The sequence below is a fragment of the Phocoena sinus genome, chromosome 16, assembly GCF_008692025.1.
Source record: "Phocoena sinus isolate mPhoSin1 chromosome 16, mPhoSin1.pri, whole genome shotgun sequence".
Lineage (NCBI taxonomy): Eukaryota > Metazoa > Chordata > Mammalia > Artiodactyla > Phocoenidae > Phocoena > Phocoena sinus.
In genome coordinates, this window is record NC_045778.1 from 25,435,498 (window position 1) to 25,461,089 (window position 25,592).

Here is a 25,592-nt window from a genome sequence, read left to right on the forward strand (position 1 = left end):
TTAACCACTGTACCACCAGGGAAGCCCTTTCCTCCACTTTTAATCACCAAACATTCTCATCACATTCCCAGAACCACTGCAATTCTAGAATAAGTACTCATATGCTGTATCTACCCAGCCCCCTCTGGCAAGACACCACCTTCTTAAACCTTGAAAGAATGGACTCATCTTTTCTTTACAGGTATGGAGGAAAAGTATCTTTGAGATAAATCGAGTCTTAAATTCCAGAAGTAATAATAAATATCTTCCTGATATTCAACCAAAGGCCTTTATTCTGCAATGGAAGCCAATTAAGACCAGAAAGGTACTTATCCACCTTTCCAATGAGAGGTCTTCCTCCAAAGGAAGATTAAGTCCACTGGAAGACTGGCTGAACTGGCTGGAAGTCAAGGGATCACACAGCTTGGGGAGGCATGAAGTTGGTGAAATCCCTGATGCCATATTTTCCTCTGTGTCTACAGTGGGTTCCTGATACAAATGGATAATTTTCTGGCAGGAAGGTAAGAAGGCGGGATTGAGGAGCCAGGTCTTTGCATTTGCATCTGTATATATCATCAGGCTCATGTCTGAGTTTGTGTACCCAGGCCCCCTAGTTCTAACTTTCCTGCAATGAGGCCTGGTATCCTCCTAGTTCGGGGGTGGGGAGTTGACCTGAGAGAAACAAAGGCAGTGACTTGGGGTCTAATTTATTCCCAGTATATAAGAGAGAGAACACCAACACCAAGGACTGGAGAGGAGAGGAGACATGAACTGGATGGCCTACAAAAACTCTTATCCTTCATCTCTAAATTCTCTAAAATATTAGCTAGCTTATCCCCACACCTAGGTCTCCCATATTCACCCCTCCTTACCACCAACAGCCTCAAATTTCACCTAAATCATAGTCATCTTCTCACCATCCCAGACCAGTGAGGCCCATCTAATTTTCTCAAATTCACCAGCAAACAAAAAATGTCTTTAGGTGGTAGGGAAGAGAAGGGTGAGTGAAGCTCATCATTGGGGATCCTCAAAAGGGGTTAGGAAAGAGAAAAAGAAAAGGAGAAACACATTAGAAACATTGCTATTAGGACAACATTCAGCTGCTTTATCAGTGATTAACACTCCCTGGAGTGATAAATACTTTACTCAACTATAAACTAAGCAAGCAGAGGAGTTGATGGAAAAGTAACTTACCCTGCTAAGCCCTCAGCTTCCTTCCTTCTCTCTTTCTTCCAAGTGAAGTAAATGCTTGATCTCCTCAGATCTACGTTGTGGCTGATTTGCAGCTGTCCCTTCATATCACTTTCCTTTGCAAACTGCTGAAATGCTGAGTCTCTGTGATTAGGTATGCCCTGCCAACCAGAGAGACAACACTGAATTCTCCCTAACGAGGCAAATAAGGACCTGGCGCCCTGCCCTTGGACTTCTTTCTGACCTTCCTTCTCTGCCAGGAAGGCTCAGAACTCTGTCAACACTCCCAAACTCACCAAAGGCCAGGCAGGCTGAGGAAAGATGAAGCTTACTGCTTCCTGGACCTCTCTTATTAAGGCAGCATTTCTGCTCCCAGTCCACAGTGTCAGGAAAAAGCCCTTGGGATTAGTTCAGAAGTCAGTATTTGATTGGAAAAGGTAAACACTAGCCCAGAGGAACAGGAACCCCTAGAGTTCTAGATGTCAATCTAGACACAGGATGAGTTCTCCCAAGGCCCAAGTCCTTTTTAACATAACAAACACTGCTCAAACACAACTCAACAGTGACCAATGTAGGTTTAAGTACAAATATGATACCCAGAAAAGGAGAATACAAATGGTCATTTAATGGTACAGAAAGAAATCAACTGGAGGGGAAACGTCCAGAATTAATTTGTAAAATTCAATTTCCCTGAAAGGAGAGCAAGACACTTTCTGAGTGAATGTCATCAGGGGCATTCCACCTGTTTATTTTAAAAGAGGAATAAAAATTTCTGGAATATTAAAGTAAGCAAGACCAAAAACACACACTATTTCTAGGAAGAGAAAATAGAAAAGAACTCAAACATCTCATTCCTTCCTGTAATGGATGCTGATCCAGGGAATTTAATTCCACATTTCTAGCTCCTTTTCACTTAGAGCTATCAAGCTCCAGAACCTATCAGAGTTGTTAGTGCAGTGGTCCTATATGACTCTACGACCTGACGCTGCTTATATGTGGCCCCAGCTATGTCACTTACCTGCTTCTGTGAACATCAGCAAATTGGGGAACAGAACCACTTGCAATAAGGTCCTGGACCGTGGCAAATAAATCTATGCATGAACAGACGCAGAGAATGGATTCCAAAGGAACCCCAAACTGTAGAAAGCACAAACTACAAGCAGGGAAGGTGGAAGAAAAGTGTTAAGGATGCAAAAAAACATTACATAACATTATGTAGAATAGCTGTGGACAACGGAAAATCAGTTGCAACAGGCAAAAATCCTGAATAAAATAGGGGTAATTCATTTTAAGCAAAGGTTTCAGGCCAATTTCAAATTTAACTGGCAGAAAATTGAAAGGTTTTGAGGTTTGTTAATGGCTGAACTGCAAAAGGTAAAAGAACTCAGATTGTCTTTTCTAACTCAGAAGTGTCATCTTTGAATATAAAGGGAGATGATATATAGAAAAAAATTGACGTTGAATAGTTTACATTTCACCATCATTACTACTGTTCCGGTAGACATTTAAATGTACAATTTAGAAAGATCTGAACTTTTCACAATTTGCATTCATCATGAGTTACATTTAAAAAAAAAACCTTTAAAAGTACTTCTATGGTTCGTTGTGAAACTAGTTAGAAGACAGACTAGAAAGAGCCTCCTATTCAACAAGTACAAAGGGGGCTTCCCTGGTGGTGCAGTGGTGAAGAATCCTCCTGCCAATGCAGGGGACACAGGTTCAAGCCCTGGTCTGGGAAGATCCCACATGCTGCGGAGCAACTAAGCCTGTGAGCCACAACTACTGAGCCTGTGCTCTAGAGCCCGCGAGCCTAGAGCCCATGCTCCGCAAGAAGAGAAGCCACCGCAATGAGAAGCCCACGCACCGCAACGAGAAGCCCCCACTCTCTGCAACTAGAGAAAGCCCGTGCACAGCAACAAAGACCCAACTCAGCCAAAAAATAAATAAAATAAATTAAAAAAAAAAAAAGTAGGAAGGGATCTATGAGGCACTGGGTGATTTTTACCACTCTTCATGTATACCACTTTTTTTGAGTTCCATTCCTTCCTCTTATTTTCTTCTTAATTTTTGCCATTAACCCTAATTCTTCTGATTTGCTAATGATATTTTATGTTTACCCATGATTCCCATAAACACTATATAACCCTAGTAATGGACCTAAGGAACTAAAGAAGTTCCTGCTACCTGATATATTAGTTAAGCTTTTAATTTAGAGATGCATAGTTTTCATAGACCAATAACATCAAGAGAATATTTAAGGTATACAGTACATAATAACTGTAAAGGCAGCTCATGGACTGGGATGCAAGTTAATATTACAGCAAGCAGAAGCTGTAATGATCTGTTTGCTACCTTGAATTAGGCATGTATATATACTTCAATTTAAATTAATGCTTTTTTTTAAAGTCTTTATTGAATTTGTTACAGTACTGCTTCTGTTTTATGTTTTGGTTATTTTTTGGGCCGCGAAGCATGTGGGATCTTAACTCCCTGACCAGGGATCGAACCCACACCCTATGCATTGGAAGGCGAAGTCTTAACCACTGGACCACCAGGGAAGTCCCTAAATTAATGCTTTATAATGTGTATCATTATAATTATTGTTGAAAAATGTAATTAAAGTTGCTATACAATTATATTATTATAAAATGTTGAACAATATGCAAATTTCGCTCAATTTGCAAAATTCTATACTTATTTTGATTGTGACAAAGAACGAAAGTGCAGTATTCTTTTCTTATTGTTAAAACACTTAGTAAATTCCAAATACTACTGTAACAAAATTCTAGACAATAACATTTTCTTTCAATTAAAAGTTAAGTGAAACACTGATTTTAAATAACAGATTTAGGCCTATAATAGGCACCCAGAGTGCTCAGTTACTAATGCTCATGTAAAACAAGTATAAGCAAAGTAAAAAAAAAAAAGAAAAAAAAGAAAAATTTATGAAGACAAGAATTTAATTCATCATATTACCATGAACTACCCATTAGATAATTTTCTCTGAATATCCCAATTCTACTAACAGGATTTTCTGATTTGCATGAGGTCAAATCAGACTACATCTTCCAAATAAAACCCAACACAGAGATAGGAGCAGCGGCCCATGCATGGAATTTATTGTGTGCTACTGTTTATAAAATACTCAAATAGTCCTGCACATGCATAATATTTCCAACTTAGAAAGGAGACCATACAGGGTGCACTTTCTGGCAAACAAACAATAGATGGTTCCGCTGCCTGGAGCTCTGAGTTGTATTCCAGGGCATGAGGGAAGCAGGCCACCAAAGTAAAGGGAAATACCAAACTACTGTGGCAATCAATACAGGTCAGTAATTGTGAAAAATTAGCACATGGTTCCATTTAGTCTAACCAAGCAGTTCTGTAACTATCAAAAGAAAATGTTCAACATGCAGTCTTGACTTTTATGCTTCCACTAACATCTGAATGACTGAACAGAACTGTTGCTTCTATGCTGCACTGCTTAATCAAAAACACTTCCAGAACATTTTAAAATTTCCTTTGCATCAAAACATAAAATGATAGAAAGCCAGCAGTAAATCACCCTGGTGGCTATTTAAGCAACTTGAGTACTCACAGTAAACTAAAATTTCTCATAACATCTAGGTAACCTATACATGTCGTACCTGTACATCATAGGTCTATATATTAAATATTTGCAAAATGAAAACATGCATACACAAAATACGTCAAGTTTTACAGACACGATTTGAATTAAAATTTACTTTGACAATGTACAAACTTCTTTTAAAGTACCTTAAATGAGTAATTCTATAATTCTTCATAATTCTGAAATTTAGAGATTTTCTTCTTAAATCTCTGGGGTGTAAATCTCAAAAGATCTGGGCAAGAAAGATTCTAAATTAGTTTTTGGATTTGTGTACAAGTAAGAGAGTCTGCCTAGAAATAGGTTATGCATTCATAATTGAAAAATACCAAGACTATATTACAGAATTAGCCACATTTAGGAACTACAGACCTGAAGTCAGCATTTTGTATAAATGCCAACTGGGTTTCTCAGCATTTTGCCCATAATTCAAAACACAGCTTAGTAACCTCGGAAATGTATTTTAAGACCATGCTAACTCATCCTTTAAAGACATTTCATGGGGGAAAAAAAAAGTCCACATTATCTCTTAGGATTGTATTTGAAGTTATGGTTGAAAAACAAAATCTAATTCTACTGAGGGGAGAAAGAAATCTCATTTGTAAACTTAAATGTGTGAACCACAAGCATAAATGGAGGTGTAGTTGCCCTCCACTGGAAATTGCCCCAAGCCCCTTGCTCACTGCTCTCCACCTTGGCAGCGATGACCCAATCTTATCAGATAGCACAACATGTCCCAGGGCCCTCAAGCCTCCATCCAGGAAGGGGGCTGGGGTCTCAAATGCACAATGGTTTCTCCAGAGGGACTGTGACATTTACAGTCAGCTTGACCGACCCCTCCAGCTCCTCGGGTGATCTGTCCATTTGGGGCCCGAGCTGTGAGAGTCCCTGGGAAGCCGTGGGTCACTGGGCACCATGGTTGCCAGTCCCGTGGTTCTCAGTGGCATGTGCGGTGTTCAGAGAATTGAAACCATCTTGCTGTACAGCATCTTTCCGGGGTGGCATTCTCTCATTGATCCTATCCAAACCCTTTGCCTCTTCAAAACTGCAGATTCTATGTGGTGGAGAGAATCCTCGTATTGCTTAACAAAATGCAAATTTGATAAGTCAGTAATTGAAAAACATTTCTGAGATTTCAAAAACATAATTAATGATTTTTAAGAAGAAAGAAATTAGTTGTACATAGCAACATTTAAATCTTACTTTAACTGAAGCCTATCCCCATTCTAGATTTCCCCTTAAAAATGTGAAATGTTTAAACTTAAATATAAACATGACAGCTTCATAGACGACAAGTGTTACATAGCCTTAAAAAAAACACACACACAAAAATAATCCTCCCCTGCCCCCAAGACCTCCAGGCAATGGTCTCAGGGTCTCAACCTGACTTCTACTACATCAATTATCTCCTACCTCAGGCCCTAAGATCACCAGTGACTATCACAGTAAGGCAGCAACAAGAGTAGGGGCAAGTGAGGAGGCTAAACAAGGTTAATCCTCAACATACAAATCTGTACCAAGAGCGTGGGAGAAGAAAAGAAAGTTAAAATTTAGCAGATCAGAACTACCTTGGAGGTCAAGGTATTATCGCCCCATTACCACCAATATGAAATGAAAAAGGTAGGAAATGCCTCCAGGAGTTAGATCTGTGTTTGGCAGATTGTAAAATGTATTTATAGTTCCATATTTTAGGATATGTTTTCCTTAATTCACTGGCCATTCACTGCCTGTTCTTTGGAAACCCAAATCAAAATAAACGGCAATCCTCCTCCAATTGTTATGGTTTCTCATTCACTTCATCTGGAGTGATGTATCCTCTATTATTAAAATGTACATTAAAAAAATTTCCATACTATTGGTTATAATTTGGTTGCTTTAATATGCAATCCCTGGGACTCAGAGTCTGTGCATGTGAACCAAGTAAGGGGTTGGGGCAGCAAAGCTTTCAGCAACGTGGAATACCAACCCAATACATGATATACACGGATGTAATATTATCAGCAAACACTAGCCCAGACTGCAGCACAAAATCATAGTGACAACTCTGCACTCTCAGGTGAATTACTGAAAATGAGTATGTCATTTTTATATCATGAGTATACCAAACCTACATCTAGAGAGGATTTCACTTCAGAATTAAAAAATCTGAGTAGCACAGAATCATGCAAAATATGGAACAGATCTTTATTTGCAACTGTAAATGCTATAATATTATACCATAACATGCTGTACTCTAAAGAATTCTGGAACATTAAATGCTGGTTGCATTACTATACTAGAAAAGGGAAAAAACCAAATTGTCACTATGGAACTCAGTCCTTGTGATTTAAAAAGAAGAAGAAGAAAAAGATATGACTGTTAAACTTGATGAGTCAGTGAGTCTGATTCATCTTGGACTGTGCAAGCTAGAAGTAAGACACACCCACAGGACATTCTCTGATGCCCACCCACACACCACAGATCTCTGCCCAGTGCAAGGACTCTGATCGTACCTTTTTCAGCCTCAATAGCCTCAACTGTGGCTGTACAGAAGTGAGCAGAGGCATGCAAAATGAATGAGAGAGATGAGAAGGGTCATATCGTACAGCAGAAAAGGCAATGATTACTTAAAATATAACAGTACCCCATACTACATTATCATTTACAATTTAACATATATAGTACCCGTATTAGAGAGCCCCATCCAATCCCCCAATTCCTGACACAGCACAGTTTACACACAGCACTAAGACACCATCGCTCAGAGCACAGAACACATAGACCTATTGTAAACACAGACACCTCAGCATCCATGCAAATGCACACTAGTATTAATTACCCATCTTGAATTCAGTATTTTGATGACCTTAGAATTTTCCAACATGTTTATTATGTCACATCCATCACAATCACAAGGAAATTCTCTAGAGTGAAATTATGATGGTAGAATTGCAGCAGAGCAAACAGAATGAGATTCTTTTCTTTCATGTCTAACTGAAATAATACTTATCACCAGTTGGTTCCCTAAGATATAAACTAGAAGGGATCAGCAAAGCTTTTCCTGTCCCTTCTAATTCATAGGGCAAAGCATAAGCTGCAAAAGTTGGTATCGCTACAATGAAATTTATGGTCAGTAAACTTGGTGAATTACTCTAATTAGAACAGTTCCATAGTGCTGTCCTCTGTGGGTAATCTAAAAGGACTCCTCTTATCTACTAGAAATGTCCTTTCTATTATAACTGGTGTTCCAAATATCTAAAGATATCAACATGTAACATATATAAAAATCCATTTATGTTCAGTGTATCACGAACTCAAATCTACCTCAGGTACTAACAGCCTCAAGTGACGATAAGAAGGCTACTGAGCATGTTTTCAAGCCCATCTACCAACTAGAGAGGAATCAAGAGATAGAACTGAGGTCTTACAGGCAATAAATCCTGTTCATTTCATGATATGGACATACATATAGGTCATATAAATGAGAAATACATTCTTGGTATAGCTTGTCTCTGGCCCATTTAGAGAATTTCAACATATTTAGTCATACATATTTTTGTAGTCAAAGATTCTTTTGGTTCATTTCTGGGTTCAAACTGTATAAAGCACTCACACTGAGGACCAGGACCAAAGATTGCAGAGGACATTATTGCCTGATAATACTGCCAAGTCTCAATTCTTACTTTACCCAAAGTGCACAAACTCATAATATTGATAATGTTCCATCCCTTCTACTTTGCTTCTTCAATGATAAGGCCAATTAGAATAATTATTCCTAAAATGAACTTTTAGCAGTACACATGATTTAGAAATAATAAAATTTATCCAAAGCAGTTATTAATGTGAAAGGACACTGATGAATCTAAGGAATTAAAGAAGGCTAAATTAGATGTTTGTAATCTCAATCAGATAGTAAAGTGGGGACCCCCAAAAATGGAGCATAAACACTGAATAAAGGAAGAATTAATTTTTCTCCACTGTTAAATCATATTACAAATTAAAGCAGATATACTTATTGTATACCCACTGTACTTATTTAAATCACCATTTAAAAAATCTAGCCCTGTACACTTGGAAAATACTCTTGGAATTTGTCCAGACAGAAAACTGGGATAAATGACCCACCTCTACTGGATCAGCCCTGGAATTCCTATTCTTCAAAACATGGACTATTTTCTTTATAATTTAGAAATTAAATAGGGAAAAATAAAATACCTATCAGAATCTACGTTTTAAAGAGCTTGTGGTAACAGAAGTGATTTTATATGAGATATTTCATAATTTGTATTTTATATATAGTAATAAATTAAAAATAAAAAACTGATTATCACTGTAAGAATTAGTATCTATTTTAGTATGTCAATAGTTTTAAAGTCTATAAAAATTTTTTTCAAATTATGAAAATGACAATACACTTTTGGGGGCTTTTAATTTTATATGCATTTTCTAGGTCAATTTATATTCTCTGCTCTTTCCCAAGGCCTCTAAATGCTCCTAAATGCTTTTCAGGACACAAGATGTACATCACACTCAAAATTGCATACCATGTTAAGCTTGAATGCTTAGAATTCAAAGATCATTTGAAGCTTACATATTAAGCTGGAAAGAAAGAGATCTGATAATTGCAAAATTCTATCTGAAAAGCACTATTTTTCCTCAATTTTTTTCAGTTTTATGGGGCATCTTGACATGGCCTTACTAAGTTTGAGTGTAATGCTGTTTCAGACTGTGTTCCTCAATACTACACAGGATAAGTGATCAAGAGGAATTGACCTTACTATAATACAGATGGCCACATATTTTCTCATATAGGTCCTCATGAAGGTAGCATTATAACGGCTAGCTCCCAATCAAACTTCCAAGAAGAAAATGCACATAAAATATGATTATCAAATCCTACTCCAACAGAGTTATGCGGTTTGTAAAAACACTTGAGAAACATCATAAATTAACTGAAAAGTTATTGATGAGACAATTTCTATTTTCTGACAATAGGACGGAGGTCTTAGAATTTTAAAACTTTCTTTTTGCAATACTTAGCTCTCAGGTATTCACGTCAGGGGTCATGTCTACTAAAATTTTAAATGTTACATAAATTTTTAAAAATCACATGGGTGATCATACTTCTGTAAGAGTTTTGTTATTTGTTTCAAAATGGGTTTGTCTTATGATAGAGAAATCACTTCAACCAAATGTAAACCACACGATCAAGATCCATTGCTGGCAGAGCTAGGGAGCTACCTAGTTTCCCAAATTGGACCCCTTAAGCTCAGCACCATCCAGTAACTCACTCTACGCCGGGAATAGACAGTCCCTTCAGTAAAGCTGTCTTTCAATCCTTCCCTGCAGTTGGGGGTGATATCAAAGTTGGAAGACTGAGCTTCAGGCTGCATGCAAATTAAGAATAAATAGATGTGCTGAGCTCTCAACAAAGCATGTAATTAGCAGGCACTAATTGCGAAATCTGAAAGAAAGGTTTGCTGTGGATACAACATAAAAGTAACAAAATATCCAAGGATAACTGAGAGATGACCATAGTTTAGATTTACTTAAGTATGAGACCCTTTCAGTTTTCTTTTCCTTTTCTGAACAAACAGGAGGAAGGATATGGCATTTTTCAAGTTATTAAAATTCATCCTTTTTTATTAACATTCTTGCTAGTTTTATTGAATGTTTAAGGTCTTAATTTGTTTTAATGAAATTATTTTTTGCTCATTTTCCTAATGTTTACAAGATAATAAGAAAAATGAAGGGCAAGAAATATAAAGAAAATCAAAGCAGATTTTTTTTAAATCAAAAAAAGAAACCTCATTCAAAATGAAAATTTGAAACTATAATTTCAAAACATACTTATATATCTCACATATACCAGTAGTGGTAGCAGACAACACAATAACATATAAATAGAACATGTATAGACTACAAGTAGAAATTATTTGTCTACAGAAAAATTCTTTTTATTTATTTAAGTATTTATTATGAGACCGAGTGAAATGAAATTGTGAAAAGTCAATCTAATTTAAATTTATTCAAAATTTAAAATTAAAATTTCCTATTTTTTTGCCTTAAAAATTTGACTAATTACAACACCAAACATGACTGAGAAGACATCAGATCTGTTGCTTCCTGTTTTAATACAACAATGACCCTTGGAGGGCTGTCAAAAGTGACTACAATAAAACATAAATTAAGGCTTTACATATCACATTTTCTGCTTTCCAACCACAAGGGAAAGAAATCTAGACTTTCAGTTATTGGGTATAGTCTATAACATTCACATCACTTTCTTCTATTTAATCTGTAATGGGCTTTCAAAAAGTTAACCCAGTATTTACACAAATACTTACTCCAAAAAAACTTAAGTTTTTTTTTTAATATAAAATATTCAATGAGCCAGATTACAGGAATGCTTTACGTATAATTCTTTTTATTTTCATGCAAAATAAAGGCACACTTAATAACACCCTTTCAATTTTGACTTACAGGATTTAAATTCCACCCCTTATAACAATGACTTAATATCTAACGTTACATTCATGTTCAGAATGCACAAAGTACAGCAACAATGCAGCAAACCTCAAAACAAGGTGCTACAAAGTTGCTTCTACATCAAGACAGACAAGTGTCTGATAGAGTAATTTAACTTAACATACTTTTACAGACATACAGCTAACCTAAAGAGAGACAGACAGATTTAGGAAAGCAGCTACATCTGCAGAGGAAGGAAACAGCGTGTTACAGACAGTCAATTATACATAGAACATTTGACAAACACCACAGAAAACAAACTTTGGCATCATTTACCAGGGTACAAAACCTTGCACAAATGTTTTGGCAAGTGAAGTGCATAAGTAATGTTCTGGGGCTCAAGCAGATTGTTAATTCTAAAATTAACATCTGAAAATATAAGCACAGTCTAATACAATTACATAAATTAGAAAGATAAAAAAATAAGAAACTTGGAATTACATTTCCATTTAAGTAATATGGATATCCTTGATTCACATTCTGAAACTGAAGCTTTAAAAAGAAAATGGTGCATTAGACAAACGAATAAATATTTCAGACATTATGATATGAGTTATTCCCATATCATTTCATGAAAAGCTGAGAGACCGATCATTATTTTCAATTGAAAGGAATACCCATTTTATCATTTTCTGGCCTGGTCAGGTTATTAATCAGACACTACCTATCATATAGTATTCTGCTTGTATCAGCTGCTGAGACAAGAACTGAAAAGCAGAAAGAATTCCCTGCATGCATTATGTGTATTGTTAGCAAAAGAGTGAGGTGTGCCCCAGTCCATGTGAGGCACAGCAAGTTGCATAACATCATTACCACTTTGCAGGGTCTGCCGTCCTCCAGCTAACACTCCACTAGGCAACATCCCTGTGGGAGTCAGGCCCTTGAGTGTCAGCACACTTTCACTCTCCTCCCTATAGCAGAGAGATATAACAAAGATCAGAGACTTCCAACAAGTACTTAGGTTAAAAGAGGAGATGGGGCCCAGATGTAGGCCATGTATGTAACTTATGACATTCATTGCTATTACCATATTTTCCTCAATTCCAAGATATACATTTTTCCACGTTCTAAATGTTTCAGATATGAGGGTATGCCGTATAACTGAGACATATATTGTTCTTCCTGAAAAGTTTTATTAAATATGTGGTGAGATTCATCATCAATGGGTATCATAATATTGATAAAATATGGTATTTCATGTCTGATATAAGCAGTTTTGCAAACAAATTTTTAAGGACTAACCCATTCATGTGCACCCTTAAACCTGGTCTTCCTGAATTAACCCCAGGAAGACAATTTGTGACTCCAGCGAAAGGGACTTCCTTTATAGATGAGCAAGTTCATCAGGAACACTCTAAAATGTGCCCCCTCCTCCTTATTATGCTCTAATTTTAAGGTATAGATCTAATACTTTCATCACAGAAGGACAAAAGATGCCAAGGGTGAACAATAATAATCACAAGGGTCAAAAATACTAGTTTCAAAGGGACCTGTGTTCCCCTCTTCAACATGTAAGTATACAACTTCTTTATAGAAAGAATGCTACTATATTGCTTTTAGATATCAAACAGGACACCGCTTATAATAAAGTATAATAAAAGTGATTTCTGTAAAACAAATCATTGGGAAAATACATCATTACCTGAGAACAGAGAAGACCCTTGCCATCTTGCCAATTGCTCGAATTTTGTTTCTTATGATTTCTTTCCGGGCTGCAGCTGAACCTACTTTCAATGGAATAAATAGAAAGAAAGACTCAAGTTTAGGGCATCCATACTTGTACCATTCTATTAGCCTGCTTCACTCTCATCTGAACCAACACCAAGCCCCTCGCCACCAGCTCACATGGAAGAAACTAGATGAACTCATGCCCAAAAGCTTCTCTTTCAATGTTTAGCTCAGCACTGGTCTAATACTGGGATCTGACACAGATACAACTGAAAAGTAATCAGCCAACTTTATCACTCTCACACTACTGACTAACCAGTAAAACAGCAACGGGAAAGAAACTAGAGTCCAACCTGTACCACAAACCAGAGGACAAAAAAATGGTAACAATTCTACAGTCTTTGTTTAATTCTCATGAGAGCCTATGGCATGCAGACTAGCAGACTAGAACTGGTCATAACCTTTAGACTTCTGTTTGATTATCATAAAAGCCTTTGACATGCAGGCTGGAAATATCCCATCATACTATGACAAAAGAAGCTTCCTTGCTCAAACTTGGTCTGAAAACAGTGATATGAAGCGACTACTGGGCAGGTGACCCAGAACGAGGGACCATAGCAGCATTTCAACAATGTACATCTCAACCTCATGGACTAGGTGTCCTCCAAGGTCATGCAAATATATACAAGCTTTTACATCCCTAGGTGAGTATGACACAAGGAGAGTGAGCAATGAGAGAAGACTCCCCAAAATCATGGCTAAAGAATCACTAATGCTTCATCTCCAAAGGGTTAGCTGCACTGCCTATCACTGATACAGAAGAGAATATATCAAAATAACTGAATCTTTGCCTGAATAAAGACTCAAACGTTGTTATCTTCCTTCCCTTGGCCTCCAGAAAGAACAACAACAATCTCAGTCCTGTTATCTCATATACAGCAACTAGAATCACTCTGGACCCAAGAGTGTGGTTCCTTAGAACTGTGCTTCAACATGATGAAAACAAACATATGGAAGCACCGTGGTTGAGGAGAAGGTTAAGGAAAGGCTAAAGACACTAGATCAAAAGGGGCCTTAGGTACACAGAGGTCTGAACAACCAAAAGTCTTTTGGGCTAGAGCATCTTATTTAAAATTCAAGCAGTCCAAAAATACATATAATTAAAAACTAAGATGATGACTGGACCTTACTGCAAGGAAACAGAAAAAGAGATCCAATTTCAAAGATGAAAACAAAAGACATATTTTAGAGAAAATAGGCTCCACAACCATGTTTATGATGCTCTAAGTGTAATATTATGAGTGCTGAAGCTATAGCTTTTACAAATCCAAAACTGTGTAGGTCCATGGTACTACACAGGTATTTTTAAGATGCCAAAAAAATTACTTAAAATCTCAAAATCATAGAATATTGGAATCTGAAGACATTAGAGATACTGCAAAGTTCAATTTCCTCATTTTATAGACAAAGAAACTAACTTTACTAAGTGTCTTGTCCAAGGACACAGGGTAAGTCTGATTCTCTTCAAATAAATTAATATATTTTGTTTTAAAATTGACAGAATTTTTGAAATAGCCAGACTGGGGGAGAGGAGTACAGAGATGGGGGAGGATGGCTGTAATGAGATACATTCACATTTTCAGCCTTAATTTATATATCTATAAAACTGAATGATATGTAAACTATACTGATTTCAAATTAAAAATTCACTGGAATATAAAAACACTTTACAAATCAGGATTTTAAATCAGTCTACAAACACATCATGCATAATATTAAAGTAAATGTCCACAGTAAAATTACTTTGGGGAATCAGACAGACAATCAAACACCCCTAGTCATGCAGGGAAAAGTACAAAACATTACAAATAAGCAAAAGAATGAAATTTTAAAACAAGAGGAATGAAAAAGAGGGAAAAATATTTCCATGCACAGAAAGACAGATATCTTGGAATATGACTTCTAAAAACATCAAATTCTAACTTAGATAAAACTTAAACTAAATTTGCACAAGGCCCAAGAGGACTCTGCATAAGTATACTTAATGAATACACAAACTTACATGGACATGAGAATAACTTATGAAGTCATATTTCAAAACAATGTTACTCTGTCTGGTCTGTACCTTTTTTATTGCCATATATGAGCCGTTCTTCAGATGGAGAGTCCAGAAAAAAGGAAGTGAATGATGGAGAAAAGGTGGTTGAGACAAATAAAAAGATAGAGATTTAACTTGGCAGTGGTACTGAAGAATGAATGTAGAAAGAAAGGGAGAAAAATGAAGGTCCTCATATTCGAAATTTGAAAAATGTAGTACTGTAAGATCTGGCAAATAAAGGAGGGATGCCACTGGGTAGAGCTCTAAAGGAAAGATTTCTTAAAAGATATGTGTTCAGAAGAAATTATGGACAGAATGACTATAATATTTGATGAAAGTAGACAAATTAGGGACAGAAAAAAACACGTGAAAACACATAAGACTGATAAAAGACTGTGCTAACAACAATCGCACATTTATATTAATACCCTTAAGGAAATGTGTCACCCATGGAAGTATGTTAAGTGAAAGGTAATGACACAAATGAGATACAAATTCATGTGGTTCTTCAAGGACACCAACATCTGCAAAATCTGTAGCATACACAGAGAAATGTAGGTAACTTTATAAACTACCTCAGTGGAAACCTTACCCACTCCCAATAAAGGAAAGGCTAAGCCTCCCACACTCCATAATAACAAGAGCACACAATTTCTTGAATCAGAATTGTGGAACTTTTGCACATACTCAGGATCAACAGTATGTGCTGTCTGTTCCCAGTCCAATCTGGGAGTTTTAGGGACATCTTTTTGCACAAATAGCAACAGATTGTTTCAAAGCAAGTAATAGCTCTTAGAGTAGGCAGCAGAGATGTCTCATTTGAGCTTTCCATTCTAATGCTGAGATACATGATTCCATTATAGGAAATGCAAAGTTTTAGTTTAGTAAAACTATAACACATATGGATTATGTATTTCCTTTACCAAACTCAAGACAAAAGATAAATAACTGAAAGAAACAGTATGCATTCTAAATATCATAGAAATCAGTGTTCAAAAATTCCCTTTAATGATTACATAACACCTCTAACAGGAACACTATGTGCATTTACACATGCAATATGTTTATGCAAATTTTTGCCTTTAAAAATAAACCCACATGTACATTAAACAATACAGAATACCAAAGGCCATCACTTAAGAAGAAAGAGAGTCTTATTCCTTTAGCCAATTTCAGCCTTGAATATGCAAAATCTACTCTTTCCTTCCTCCCAGTGGGAAATGTCCAATCCTGTTCTTTCCTTTCCCCCACAGAAAAGCTAAACCCTTATTGTGTCTCCACAGCAATCCCCAACCCAACAAGTTTTCTTTCTAAGTCAGATTTCTTCCCAGGCCCAGTCCATAACATGGTTCCACTGCTGAGTAGGAAAAGGGGAAGGAGAGGAGAGAAGGTATGCTATCATGCTCAAAGGAAAGAAGAAAAGACAGGGTTAAGGGGAAGAAATAAGGGAATATGTGTAAGAAAGGGAAACAAATGTAGTTCTAGTAGCTCTTTTCCCTATCCCATCCTAGTATCTATCCTGAACTCCCCCCCTTTCCTCCATTCCTCAAGGTTCTTTCTCCCCCAAGCCACTCTCATTCCTTGATGCAAACTCCCATACCCATATTCAAAAAATTTTCTTGGGCTTCCCTGGTGGCGCAGTGGTCGAGAGTCCGTCTGCCGATGCAGGGCACACGGGCTCGTGCCCCGGTCCGGGAAGATCCCACATGCCGCGGAGCGGCTGAGCCCGTGAGCCATGGCCACTGAGCCTGCGCGTCCAGAGCCTGTGCTCCACAACAGGAGAGGCCACAACAGTGAGAGGTCTGCGTACCGCAAAAAAAAAAAAAAAAAAAAAATTTCTTGGCATCCCTGCTCTTAATACTTGGTAGTGTAAGGGTGAATAAATGTGGAGTAATTGCACCTGCCATGTTGGCAGTGAAGGGAGATCTATTTCTAGTATTCAAAGCTGGAACTCAGTGTATTTTCCCATAGAAACATTGTCATAATTTTTTAAATTACTTAAAGAGTGGGAAAGAATTTTCATCCTCTCTATTCCCTCAATCTATGGAAGAGAAGATTTTGAGAAGTTGGGTGACTTTCCCAAGATTACACAGCTAGTATAATGGTAGCACCAAGACACCTGAACCACTGATCCTTTTCACTAAACTACAGTGCCTCTTTAATGATCAAATTTGATTCATCTCTGGAGTGTAAGAATGATATAACAAGTTGATAAATAAGCATAATTTATCATTAATAGGAAAAATGTTGATAAGATACATAAAATCTCATTAGAAGGAATATAATAAAATTTTATATTTACTTCTGGTTGAATTCCCAAAAATGATTCAGTATCTATCTTCTTATAAATCATCAGTATCTAAACCAATTACTATATTAGACTTAACAAGGAAACTTTTTTCCCTTTTTACTATGGAAAGAGGACTAAAGCATCACCTATCACTACTCCTATTTAACACTATTAACAATATTGATACAAATTTTTTTTTTTTTTCGGTATGCGGGCCTCTCTCACTGTTGTGGCCTCTCCTGTTGCGGAGCACAGGCTCCGGACGCGCAGGCTCAGCAGCCATGGCTCACGGGCCCAGCCGCTCCGCGGCATGTGGGATCTTCCCGGACCGGGGCACGAACCCGTGTCCCCTGCATCGGCAGGCGGACTCTCGACCACTGCGTCACCAGGGAAGCCCAGATACAAAATTTTTGAAGAAAAAGAAATAAAAGGTAAAAATGTAGAAAATAAATAATATCAGCCTTATGCAAATGACATATTTTTTAAAGTGAAGGAAAACAAAAATTACCGTAGGAAGTAATTCTGCTGATCCAACTTGTTGAACATAAGATAAACCCACAAACATATAATTCCTTTATACAGTCAGAAAATATAAGAGAGATACCAGTTGCAATAGTAATAAGAACGTAAAACACTGAAATATTAATTTAACTTGGTAATAACAGATTTTTCCCAAAGAAAAACTATATAATTTTACATAATTATATATTAAATATATTAAAAGGAGTAATTACAGTAAATAAACTAATTATATAGAGCAAGAGATTTTGATCTTAGATTAGAAAATTAAATATTATTTTTTAAAAACTTCCTAGATTCAGATATAGATTTAATGTAACACCAATTAAAACTCCTACTAGATAGTTCACAGAATTTGACAAACAGAAAACTCTATTGAAAAAATGAGTGGAACATGTACAAAAATGATTTCATTATATTATTGATCATTACATCAGTACCTATAAAATTATGAAGTAGGAACTATTATCTTCATTTTGAAGATAAAAAAACTGAGGCTCAGAAAGGTTAAGTAACTTGCCCAAGGTCACATAGCCATTATGAGGAACTAGAATCTGAACCCAGAACTAGTCTTACAACAGTGATTGCAGAACACGGAAAATAAATATTTAATTAAAACTATTTAAAAATTTTATGGAAAAGACAGATATGATGAAATATGTTAGAACTAAAAGCTTCTACAAAATATCACAGAGAATTAAAATAAGGAAAAATTAATATTATTCATTAAATCTTATTATCCAAACAAAAAAAGAACTGATATAAGTTAATTTATTTCAATGAACAAAACTATAAACCAGAGTAAAAGCACATCCCTGCCTGCCACCAACAGATGGCACTAGCAGACACTTGTATATAGTCACTTTGTGCTTTCAACAAATGGACTTAAAACTGTGGTTAAGTATCAAACCTGTTGGTAAGTAGAGAAATTTCTAAACAGTTTTTACTCAGATTTTACTTGTTAAATGGTCACTTGATAGGGACAGTTTACATAGTTGGGAAAGCAGATAGTAATTTCTCCCTTAGCATCATGAGAATTCAAAGAAATGTGAATTAAACCAACTGTAATTTATAGCCACCAAGCAAAATAAGTAAAAACAACCAAAACCCAATTAGGTGGGCCTGTGAAGAAATATAGGTCTATAGATTCATTGCTAGAAACACTTCATATTGGTCCAATTTTTATGCAAATTAATCTGGCAGTTCATAGCTAAAGTAATGAAGCTAAAACTCTTCATTCTCTTTAACTCTGTAATTCTCTTCAAGAAATTTATTCCAAGAAGGAAAATTAAAACTATTGTATGAATGTTTATTGCATGCTATTCATAATAAAGATAATTTAAAGCAACCCAAATACCAAACAATATTAACTACAAAGATTATGGTATATTGATATACTTAGAAATATGTAGGTATTGAATTTTACCAATATGTAGACCATGTTTAATACATGGAAACGTTTATATGCTAATTAAAACTATGAAAAGTATGCTGCAACAAAGATGTGAGGGGCATATGGAAGGGAATAAAGAGTTTTCAGCTTACAAACTGTTTATGTTTTTGTTCATTCAGTTAATTAATATAAATATTTAAATTTAAGTTCTAAATAAAAACTTCAGAACATAAAAATAAAAGTAATTTTGTTTCTATCGTATTAGTTTATACTACAAATGTGCATTAGGTACATAGGCTGGTTGGCTTACATAAGAACTAACAACCATGTGTAACTTTGTATGGAAAAAATGCTTGCTGAATTTTAAACTGAACTAACAAGTGGTCTCTTAGAACATAACCACTCATAAATTGAGAACAGCTTACTTTGAGTTTTCAAAGGAAGAAGTGACAACGGCATTGGGTATTCAGGTATGTTTCTGATGCACTAAGAATACAGTACCAAGGAAAAAAAAGCATTTTTATCCTCCCTTCTCTAAGTAGTGTCCATATTCATGAAGAACCACATTCTATTAGCACTTCAATTTTCCTTTCCTTCTGTTCTTTCTTCCAGATTTCCCCTTTCCCTAAATTCATTTTCTTCCCCATACCAACAGAAAAAAAAATTACTAAAATGATTTTAAAATCTTAAAATAAATAATATCTGAAAAACTGACTTGTCACTTATCAAATAGCATAGCCATTTGAGAGCAATGACTATATTTTACAAGAGTATATTAAAGCTGGGCAGTTAAAAGATTCTATTTCACAATAAAAAACAGTAAAATGAATAGTCATACCATCAAACTGGTCTTCTCCTTCAGTCATAAGTTCATCATCAGAGCAAATACTCAGAACATTTACCAACATTTCTGTCACTATTAAAAAAAAAAGTTACACATTAGTTTATCATATTCAACTATCTATATGTATACAGGGCAACTATTTATACAAATGATCCAAGAAGACGAACATATTCTGATAGCAGAAATGATGGAATTAAAAGCTATAAGGGCTTTCAAAATGAAAGAAATTAAGTGGCTAACAAGCCTGAGAGATTCTTTATGGAATAAGTTTTCAGGTCTCTCAGGAAAAAAAAAAAAAAAAATGAAGCCCCCACAGGGCTAAGAACAGGGATGAATAACATCTAAATACATACATTTAAATTCTTCATTTATGGATACAGCATTAAGGAGTAAGAAAGGGACCTCCCTGGTGGTCCAGCGGTTAAGACTCCGTGCTCCCAATGCAGGGGGCCCGGGTTCGATCCCCAGTCAGGGAACTAGATCCCGCATGCCGCAACTAAGACCCAGCACAGCCAAGTAAATAAATACATATTTTAAAAAAAAAAAAAAAAAAAAAGGAGCAAGAAAAAACCATGGCACAGTTCCACTGTTTCAAAAAGTTTCAGGATTCAATCTTTTAAAAACTGGCTCTAGCAATTCCCCTGAAACTTAATTCTTAAGACTACTAATGACTATCTAACAACTGGAACCCATGGTTCTTTCTTAGGTTTAATTCTCCTTCATCGTTCTATATATTTTTTTGCCTTCTCTTTTCCCTTGGTTTCCAGGATTCTACTCTTCTGTTTTTTCTACCTCTCAGACTATTTTTCCCACAAATTTGGACATTCTCAAGATTCTCTCTGCAGTTCTGTTGTTTTTATATGTTCAATCTCTTGGTGATTCCATCCATTATTATATATTTTCAACTACCACCTTTTGAAGATGATTCCAAACTCTTTATTGCCAGTCTCAACCTCTCCTTCAATCTCTAGATTTCCCTGCTGGTTTTACTGCCAACTGTCTCAGATTATTTGTATATCGTCTGTTTCCCCTACTAAAATGAAAGCTTCATGAGTGCAGGGTGCTGTTCTGTTTACTACTGCATCCCCAGAGCCTGGTACCATGCCAGGCACATGAGAGGCATACAGTAAATATTTGACAAATGAGTAAATAAAAAAATTAAAGGTATAAGCAAATTTCAATTAATAATAAAAACGCCTATTGAATATTAGCCCCTGGATGTCCTGATGGCACCTTGAAATGAACACATTCAAACAAAATTCAATACTGCCCCTATTATTTCCCCTATAGTATATTAATAGCACACCACATGTCAGGCACTGTGCTCAAGTTCTGGGATTCAGATATAAAAGGTCCAGTCTCTACCCTGTAAAAGCTTACTAACTACTAAGGATAAATAGTTATATATATACATATTATATCACAAAAAAGTGATGAGCGCTATGCTGTAAGTACGCAGAGTTATGCACAAGATCTGCTGAAGAAAAGAAGGCTTTTGGGACTTCCCTGGTGGAGCAGCAGTTAAGAATCCGCCTGCCAATGCAGGGGACACAATTTTGATCCCTGGTCCAGGAAGATCCCACATGTCACAGAGCAATTAAGCCTGTGTGCCACAACTACTGAGCCTGCACTCTAGAGCCCGCAAGCCACAACTACTGAGCCCGCATGCCATGACTACTGAAGCTCACGCACCTAGAGACCATGCTGTACAACAAGAGAAACCACCACAATGAGAAGCCCGCACACCGCAACGAAGAGTAGCTCTCGCTCACTGCAACCAGATAAAGCCCACGTGCAGCAATGAAGACCCAACGCAGCCAAAAATAAATAAATAAATTTATAAAAAAAAAAAGAAAAGAAGGCTTTTGGTAGAGGAATCATGAAGTAGAAATTTGCCAGGTGGAGAGGGCAGATAAAGCACTCTAAACAGAAGTTAGAAAAAGTATGAAGAAGTCATATAGATCAGTGGAATAAAATTGAGTCCAGAGATAAAACCTCACATTTAAGGTCAACTGATTTTCAACAAGGGTACCAAAACAATTCACTGGGGAAAGAATAGTCTTTTCAACAAATGGTGCTAGGACAACTGGATATCCACATACAAAAGAATGAAGTTGGACCCCCATTTCACACAACACACACACACACACACACACACATTAAGTCAAAAAGGATCAAAGACCTAAAAGTAAGAGCTAAAACTATAAAGTTTTTAGAAGAAAACATAGGAGTAAATCTTCATGAGCTTGGCAATGGTTTCTTAAATGTGACACCAAAGCACAAGCAACAAAAGAAAAAATAAAGAGGACTTCATCAAAATTAAAAACTCTTGTGCTTCAAAGAATATCACCAAGAAAGTGAAAAGACAATGTCACAGGAGAAAACATTTGCAAATCGTATATCTGATAAGGGACTTGCCTCTATAATATACAAATAACTCTTACAACTCAATAGTAAAAAGACAAATAATCCTTTTAAAAATGAATCCATTTAGAAATAAACATTTCTTCAAATAAGATATGCAAATGTTGGATAAGCACATAAAAATATACTCAACATCATTATTCATTAGGGAAATGAGATACAATTTCATATCCAATATGATGGCTATAATAAAAAAAGATACATAATAACAAGTGTTGGCGAGGATATGGAAAAACTGGAAACATTATACACTGCTGGCAGGATTGTAAAATGGTATAGCTCCTTTGGAAAACAGTTTGACAGATCCTCAAAAGGTTAAACATAGAGTTATATGACCCAGCAATGCTTACTCCCAGTTACATACCTAAGAAAAATGAAACCATATTGTACAGGAATGTTCATCGCAGCATTATTCATAGTAGTCAAAAAGTGGAAACAACCAAATGTCCATCAGCTGATGAACGGATAAATAAAATGTATATCCACACAATAGAATATTATTTGATCATAAAAAGGAATAAAGTACTGATTCATGCTACAACATGGATAAACCTTGAAAACATTATGGAAAGAAGCCAGTCACAAAAGACTACATATTGCATGATTCCATTTACATGAAATACCCAGAATAGGAAAACTATGGAAATAGTGAGTAGATTAGTGGTTGCACAGGGCTGGAAAGAAGATGTGGGGGGAACTGGGGAGTGAATGCTAATGGACACAAGGTTTCTTTGGGAGGATGGTGAAAATGTTTCAAAACTGATTGTGGTAACAGATGCACATCTCTGAATATCTAAAAACCACTGAATTACACAGTGTAAATAGGTTAAGTGTATGGTATTTGAATTATACCCCAATAAAGCTGTTATGAAAAAATAAAGAAAAAGTAAGAAGGCATGAAACTTAAACAGCATATAGTACACTAAGGAAGCTGGCTGGGCTGTTTCATACCTGGAACATAGAGAACGCGAAAGAAAAAGACAAAAAGTGAGGCTGAAGAGAAAGCAGGGAAGGTCCACATGTGACAGGCTAAGGTTTATCCTGAAAGTTACCAGAGTCATTTATAGATACTAAATAGTAGCTTTTAAGTGTGTAGTGCTTTCCATCTGGAAGCTTAGCTGTGAAGGAAAGGCAAGAGAATCATAGCACAGTAGTAGTCAATGAAAGATATCAGAAAAAGGAAATGTTATTTATTTTTTATTTAAAGATCATATAGATTTGAACAATTTACAAAAGAGCTTAGAAGAGAGAGTTTGAAGATATAGAAGATGTAAATAATACAGTAACTTTCCTGAAAAAGCAGAAGGGTAATGAAATATAAGGACAAGTTAGAAAGGCTAGCCCTGGATAGAAGGGTCACATCTTCAGCAGGATAAGAATTCAAGATGAGTGCATTTTATTGGGAATTCCCTGGTAGTCCATTGGTTAGGACTCCACACTTTCACTGCCAAGGGTCCGGGTTCAATCCCTGGTTGGGGAACTAAGATCCCTGCAAGCGGTGTGGCATGGACAAAAAAAAAAAAAGACTGCAATTTATAAAGCAGGGGAACAGTCAGTACAGAAAGCTCCCATTAATGGTACGTGTTCTCTCTGAGAGTAACGGAAGTGGCTAGAAAAAGAAAATGTTTAAGTAAAAAAGATAAAATTTTGGAATATATCCTAACGGAAATGAGTGAGGAGGCAGACTAGTGATATAAAGGATGTTTGGGTACTACTGAGAGCCTAGCTAATGCTAGAAATCAAAGGGTGGTACCAAATCATAAGGCTGTATAAATATCTCCAACAGTGCTTTATATGTTGACTGTAAGAATGGAAAAAATGGATAGTTAGACTTTACTGGGGCTAAGATTTATAGAACAAAGTAGAAAAACGAGAGAAAGGAGTTTGGGGGTGTGTTAAGAAGAAAGAGAGGCAAGGGGGGATCTGACTAAAAAAGAAAATAACACGTTCAAAGGCCTAGCAATCCCAATGAAGATGAAGAGAAGCTATAACTGAAGTAAGGGGTTGCTAGAATAACAGAAGTTTCATCAGAGTGTGTTAATAGCACTATCATTACCAGACTCAACACATCCAAGCCATTTTCAACCATTCCCTCCTCTTAAACATGCAATCTTGTTAAGTCTCACTGATTCTTTTAGTTCTTGCAGTTCTCCCATGCTCTCCATTCCTAATGCTAACAGGGTTTCATTACGTTTCCATTTTGACTCCTGATGAAGCTTCACAACAGGTCTCCCAATCTCTAGTCTTCCTTCCAGTTCACTTCACCAGAGTAATTTTTCTAAATGACTATCATGATTATATTCTGTCGCAGTTGCTTCTCACCATTTATCAAAGTTCCAGATTCTCTGTTTAAGTGATCAAGATCCTCCTGATCTAACCCTGACTTAACTTTTCATTCTTTTTCTACTACTGTCCTTCATACATCTTACTTGCTAATCTAATTGAACCCCTCAACATTCGTCAGTGACGTTATGCTTTCTTCCTTTCAGACTCAGGATTGGGAAGTTCTCTCACCTAGAATTCTCTTGCCCAGATCTACCAGCACAATTCCACCATTCTTTAAGCCCCAGTTCAAATGCTACTTAAATCCCTCTGACTGATATAATCTCCTCTCTCTTGTTAATTCCTATAAAACTATGCTTGTCTTGGAGCGCTTACCATATTACATTTTATCATTACTTATGTATATTTAGTCCCCTATTAATCTGCAGAGACCCAATATCTTACTTGTATTTTTGTATCCTTAGTACCTTGAATAAAACAGACTTTCCAAAAAAATCTAGCAAATGAACAAATCCTACATGTATGACCTTCTACGGAAGATCACACCATGCTGGACTCTCTGAAACAGAGGTTCTTAAATTGGGGCCAATAAGCCTGAGTGGGGTTACCAATCCACTTCAGATCTGTAAACATCCTCAAAATGTTACATACGTACAGATGGTACACATATTTCGTACATGAAATTTTCTGGAGGAAAAGTCTGTAACTTTCACCAGATTCTCAAAAGGGTTTGGTATTAAGAAATTAATACATGTATTTGTGTACTTT

The 25,592-nt window shown here is 36.3% G+C and overlaps 1 protein-coding gene across 4 annotated transcripts in view; it reads right to left on the reverse strand.

Moving 5' to 3' along the window:
• Positions 1–4,261: 4,261 nt before the first annotated feature.
• Positions 4,262–25,592, reverse strand: part of PPP3CB (protein phosphatase 3 catalytic subunit beta) — a 48,803-nt gene continuing 27,472 nt past the window's right edge. Inside the window, exons 10-14 of one of the 4 annotated variants that reach the window (XM_032607978.1) lie at positions 20,112–20,189; positions 12,948–13,032; positions 12,119–12,216; positions 7,291–7,320; positions 4,262–5,880 (exon numbers count right to left, since the gene is read on the reverse strand). In XM_032607978.1, coding sequence (XP_032463869.1) covers positions 5,702–5,880; positions 7,291–7,320; positions 12,119–12,216; positions 12,948–13,032; positions 20,112–20,189 — 470 coding nt within the window. In that variant the 3' untranslated portion in view covers positions 4,262–5,701. The remainder of the gene's footprint in view (positions 5,881–7,290; positions 7,321–12,118; positions 12,217–12,947; positions 13,033–20,111; positions 20,190–25,592) is intronic. The other 3 variants (XM_032607979.1, XM_032607980.1, XM_032607981.1) reach the window with 3 other exon arrangements.